General features: G+C 46.4%; 1 protein-coding gene across 1 annotated transcript; it reads right to left on the bottom strand.

Annotated features, from left to right (window-relative positions):
• Positions 1-2370: 2370 nt before the first annotated feature.
• Kcna10 (potassium voltage-gated channel subfamily A member 10) lies at positions 2371-3906 on the bottom strand. Its single transcript, XM_021158725.2, has one exon. It carries the CDS (start codon positions 3904-3906, stop codon positions 2371-2373), a length of 1536 nt encoding a protein of 511 aa, XP_021014384.1.
• Between the last annotated feature and the right edge of the window lie 2038 nt (positions 3907-5944).

Consider the following 5944-nt stretch of genomic DNA (forward strand, 5'->3'; position numbering starts at 1 on the left):
CTGGAACTATGCTACCAGTTCTCTTGGGTTTCCAGCTCACCTGCTCACCATGGGCTGGGCAGTGACTTAGGGCCCAGGGGCATTGCCGTTGCACTGAGTTACCTTTGTTATGAGGTTAGAATTTGGGTATTGGGACAGAGGGAGGCACATGCTCTGTTTACTTGAGGAGGAGGGTTGAGAGGCACAGAGTAGAGGCTTCCTTTCCTGACCTTTCAGATTCTGATTCTCTTATCCTGGGAGCTTGGTGGGTTAGTCAAGCTCTTCTCTCAGGAAGGCCATGTTTCAATTCAGGTCATCTCAACACAGCTGTCACCTGGGGTAAGCCTGGCCGCTGGACACATGCCTGCTTTCTCTGCCCCAGCTGCTCTTCAGGCTCCTGGCCAATTCCTGGTTATCCTATGGGAGATGAACCCCAAGGCAGGCAGACAGGACTATGATCCTGGAGCTGTCCTCTAGTACGTTTCTCACTCATTTTTAGGATCTCCAGTGTCTGACCTGCTCCCTGGATGTGGGCCAGATAAAAGCATTGAAGAGTATTTTTCATGCCCACTGTTTAAGGAAAGGGCTGGAGACCAAGATGGGATGGGCATGTACCATATCTATGAATTGGGAGGAGATCTAGGGACAAGTGTGGGTTGAAAGCCAATTTCAAACTCTTTTCACTCTTTTCACAATTGATTCAAACCCTCTTCATTAAGGCAAAGAAAGCAAGACTCAAAGGCAGGAGATTGACTGCCCTTGTTTCTTTGTGACCTTAGGGTATGAAATAGTTGCTAGCCAAAAGAAGGGGGCACAACTCCTTCTTTAGAATATGCTCATTTCTACCAGACAGGCTGGCAACGGAGACACAATCAAGCCTGCTGTACAGGTTATAGTGGGAGGCAGTGATACGACTTCAGTGAACGGAATTAGCTTATGCAACGCTAAACAGGTGTCAGTAATAAGCAACTCATTTATATTCGTTGCTACAGCTCTGACTTTTAATTTTTATTTATTTATTTTTTTAAAATATATTTTTTATTACGTATTTTCCTCAACTACATTTCCAATGCTATCCCAAAAGTCCCCCATACTGCCCCCCCCCCATTCTCACTGTTTGGCCCTGGCGTTCCCCTGTACTAGGGCATATAAAGTTTGCAAGTCCAATGGGCCTCTCTTTGCAGTGATGGCTGACTAGGCCATCTTTTGATACATATGCAGCTAGAGTCAAGAGCTCCAGGGTACTGGTTAGTTCATAATGTTGTTGCACCTACAGGGTTGCAGATCTCTTTAGCTCCTTGGATACTTTCTCTAGCTCCTCCATTGGGGGCCCTGTGATCCATCCAATAGCTGACTGTGAGCATCCACTTATGTGTTTGCTAGGCCCCGGCCTAGTCTCACAAGAGACAGCTATATCAGGGTCCTATCAGCAAAATCTTGCTAGTGTATGCAATGGTGTCATCGTTTGGAGGCTGATTATGGGATGGATCTCTGGATATGGCAGTCTCTAGATGGTCCATCCTTTTGGCTCTGACTTTTTATATTACTTGAATTTTATTTTGTATGTATTTTTTTTTACTTGCATATGTGGTGTGCATGTGTACAGTTAGATGTGAAAGCCTGACTTAGCTTATGCAACGCTAAACAGGTGTCAGTAATAAGCAACTCATTTATATTCGTTGCTACAGCTCTGAGTTTTTATATTACTTAAATTTTATTTTGTATGTATTTTTTTTACTTGCATATGTGGTGTGCATGTGTGCAGTTAGATGTGAAAGCCTGATGTTAGGTGTCTTCTTCAACACTCTTCACCTCATATTTTGAGGCAAGATCTCTCATTGTAACTGAAACTTGGCAATTGGGCTACTCTAGCTAGCCAGTTTCTTCCCAGGATCTCCTGTTTTTGTCTCCTTAGTAACAGGATCACTAGGCCATCCCTGCCTAGCCTGTATGTAGGTATTGGGCATTCAAACTCAGGTCCTTGCATTTACATGGCAAGCACTTTACTAACCACCTCCTAAGCCCAGTTCTGGTCTTTTAATATATGTCATTTAAAGGAAGACCAAACCCCACACTTCTTAATCTTTCTTATGTTAAAAGGTAGATTCTGATTCACTAGGCCCGGGCAGGCTTGGCCTCTGAACTTTCATACTAACAGGTAACATCCATAGGTCTAGTGCAGGGGCTGGGCTAATACTTTTATAGGAAAGGAGGGGAAATCTTGTAATGTGCTGAGAAGAAACAGCCCAGGAAATAGAACAGAAACATGGATTTATTAAGATAGCTCACAGAGATGGCCTCTTGGCCATAAAACATAATTTTCATCTTAGGAAAACAGTGAGAGGAGGGAGAGAGAGGCAGGGTTCAGAGACTCTAGAAGCCTTGGGCTGGTCACTTCCTGGACTTCTCTGCAGAACAGCTGCCATTGGTCTTGTTGAGAGACTCAGTACTCCCCATTCTTGAGCCCATGCTGTTGAGGATTTTGTCAAGTTCTCCTGGGATGTTTGGCTTCTCCTCGTTCTCAGTCTCACGGTGGTAGAAGTAGTTGAAATTGGAGACAATGACAGGTACAGGGAGGGCGATGGTGAGGACACCAGCAATGGCGCACAGAGTACCCACAATCTTCCCTCCTGGGGTGGTTGGGCACATGTCACCGTAGCCCACAGTTGTCATGGTGACTACAGCCCACCAGAAGCCATCAGGAATGCTAGAGAAATGGGATTCAGGCTCATCCACTTCAGCAAAGTAGACTGCACTGGAGAAAAGGATGACCCCAATGAAGAGGAAGAAGATGAGCAGCCCCAGCTCCCGCATGGAAGCCTTCAGCGTCTGTCCTAGGATCTGCAGCCCTTTAGAGTGTCGAGAAAGCTTGAAGATGCGGAAGACCCTCACCAGACGAATGATCCTCAGGATGGCCAGGGACATGTTCTGCTGGGCACTTGGTTCAGTCTCCTGTACTAGCTCTGTTATGAGGGTTGCAAAGTAGGGGATGATGGAAATGATGTCAATAATATTCATGATGTTCTTGAAGAAGTCAGTCTTGCTGGGGCAGACCACAAACCGGAGCACCAGCTCAAAGGTGAACCACACGATGCAGGTGGACTCCACCATGAAGAAAGGATCAGTGAACATGGTCTGGGAGAGGCCTGTTTTGTTTGTATTGATGCTGGGGTCTCTGACCACCTTCAGCTCCTTGTCCTCTCGGAACTCTGGGAGTGTCTCCAGGCAGAAGATGGTGATGGAGATGACTACAACCAAAACCGAGACCACAGCCACGCCTCGAGCTGCACTGGAGCTCTCGGGGTACTCAAAGAGAAGCCAGAATTGCCGGTGAAAGTCATTGGTGGGCAGCAATGTCTCAGGGTCCTTAATGAAGCCTTCATCCTCCCGGAACTGGTCCATGGCCTCGCTACCCAGTTCATAGAAGGAGATCTCATCAGCGAAAACATCGATAGGCACATTGGCTGGACGCCGAATTTTCCCACCAGACTGGTAATAATATAAGATTCCATCAAAACTAGGTCTGTTTCTATCAAAGAAATACTCATTTCTCATGGAGTCAAAAAATTGCATCCTTTTCTCCCGGTCTCCCAGCAGTGTCTCTGGGAATTGATTAAGTGTTCTGAGCTGAGTCTCGAATCTCAGACCAGCAATGTTGATGATCACCCTTTGGTTTCCCTCATTCAAGGCCACTGGCTCAGGTCCCGGGGGATCCACATACTCTCCTGGGATCTTGGAGAAGGCAGTTTCATGGTTGGTATTGTCACTGATAAGGACTCTCCAATTGGAAAAGGGACTGCTACCAGGCCGGCCTTTTGAGCTGGTTGGGTCAAAGTCTGTGGCATAGCCTGGCTCTTCATGGATTTCATCTGAGTTATCAAAATTGACCAGAGCAACCTCCATTTCTTTCCAGCTACACACATCCATTCTAGGGAGTCAGGAGAACAGCATGAAGACCCTCAGTCTTTGCTACTCACTGGAAGCTGTGAAGAAGAAGGAATTCATTATATGGGAGTCAAGGTAGGATTCAGCTGGCTCTTGACTGTTGAGGCAAGGTATAGCAGTGGATTAAGCAATGATTTAGCATTAGCTTGGGGGAGGAATGCTGTGGTGTTTCCAGCAGCAATCATTCCTTGGCACTGTTTTGCTCCTCTGAGTTTGTACACACCATCTACTAGTTTAAAATAAAGTATGAGGAATGATCCTAATGATGAGGGGCAAACTGTCTCCAGAGTAGGAAGACCTAGAAACACAGTGGCATCAAGGTGGTCTCCAAAAAAGAGAAAGTTAATGCTCCTTGATAATGAAAGTATAATTGTAATCATGTGATGTCCGTCAGTTTATCCAGCATGTTCCCACACCCATTGCCACTCTTAACTCCTCTCTTCTGCATCCAACAGTCAAGTCATTTTCTTAAAACCCTCTCGTTTACATCTTTGACACCTAGCTAAAGCTCTGCTCTGTTCTGTCAAGTTGTGAGGTCTGGGATGGCGTTCAGGAAGACTAAAAAGACAGAGGCAGGGTGGCTGATCTACAGTGTCTTCTTCAAGACTGGAGCCCCTTATCTGGAAGGAGATCTTTGAGGGTAGAGTTAGTGTGATACATGTGTGAAATGCTTGGCAGAGAGAGAAGATTGTATCTATTGCTGTGTTTGCCAGTGTTTCTACATCACAGAAAATTTAGAAGACACTAGCCAGTGGAAGTTTTGAGCTCTAAATCAAGGTGAATAATTTTCAGTGAAACTCCCTCTCTCCAGCCTCCCTCCCTCCCTCCCTCCCTCCCTCCCTCCCTCCCTCCCTCCCTCCCTCCCTCCCTCCCTCCCTCCCTCTCTATCCCATCTCTGTGTGTAGGGAGCATTTGGGGTAGGCTTAGGACCAAAGCTTGGATATGAATGAACATAGATGAACACTCTCCAGGTTCCTACCAGCTTCTGTTTCTATTGAAGAACACTAGCCAGGCAGGCTAGAGTGAGTGTTAGAGGCAGAGGTAAGTGACCTAACTTGAGGTGGTATCTGTAGTGACCATGGCCTTGGAATAGTTACATCACAGGGGCCAGGGAGCCCTGCTGAGTATAGCATTGTAGTCTCTTCAAAGTGATTTCGCATTCCCTTATCTCACTGGTTGGCAATAGTTAGAAGACAGTTATATTGTATCATATGGGCAAGTGACTTCCAACAACTCTATAGCTAGTGCTGCCGAGTTCTGTGAGCTCTGTTGTAGTCTCTTGGCCCAGAACCATCTCTACTACACCACAGGGGACTGAGGGGTGGGGAGCCAGGCTTATAGAATCTCGGGCTCTCAGCTCTTTGGAGGCTTGCCCTGTTCCGCTTCGCAATCCATGTACGTAAATGAGGTGGTTAGGTCAGAATGGTGAACACTTTTCTCTGCCTCTTGGGCATGTGTGGCCTTTGCTGCCTTCCTGATTTCAGTGAGTGACTCCTTCTATATAGACTGCAGAAGATATACCCACGTGGGCACCTTGCATGAGGCTTGGCAAGGAACAAGTGGTTGGAACATAGGTCAGAACTGTGTGTAAGATTTTTGAGAACAGAGCCAGTTGACAGCAGCTCAAATCCTAGGTCTACACAGGTGACCCTAAAGTGTTCGCTGTGTGGCTGAAAGTGACTTGGCTTGGAGCTTTGTTTCGCTACTTAGGGGCTGAATATTTTTGAATAAACTACTGGATTTTATAACTCTTAGTTTTCTGGTATATGAAATGGGTAAGAATAGTAATTCCCATCTGAAAGGCTAGTATGCTGAGGGGCTGGGAGGAGCCTTAGTGGGTAAGAGAGCTTGCTGTGCGAGTATGAAGAGATACATTTGGATCCCTGGTGCCCATGTGAAAACCGGTGTGTCACAATCTCATCTAATTTCAGTTCTCTCTTCCTCCCCCTCTCAACCCCTGCCGTGTGTGTGTGTGTGTGTGTGTGTGTGTGTGTGTGTGTGTATGTGTGTGTGTGTGTGT

Source organism: Mus caroli, unplaced genomic scaffold, assembly GCF_978045245.1.
Source record: "Mus caroli unplaced genomic scaffold, Mus_caroli_1 scaffold_3, whole genome shotgun sequence".
Lineage (NCBI taxonomy): Eukaryota > Metazoa > Chordata > Mammalia > Rodentia > Muridae > Mus > Mus caroli.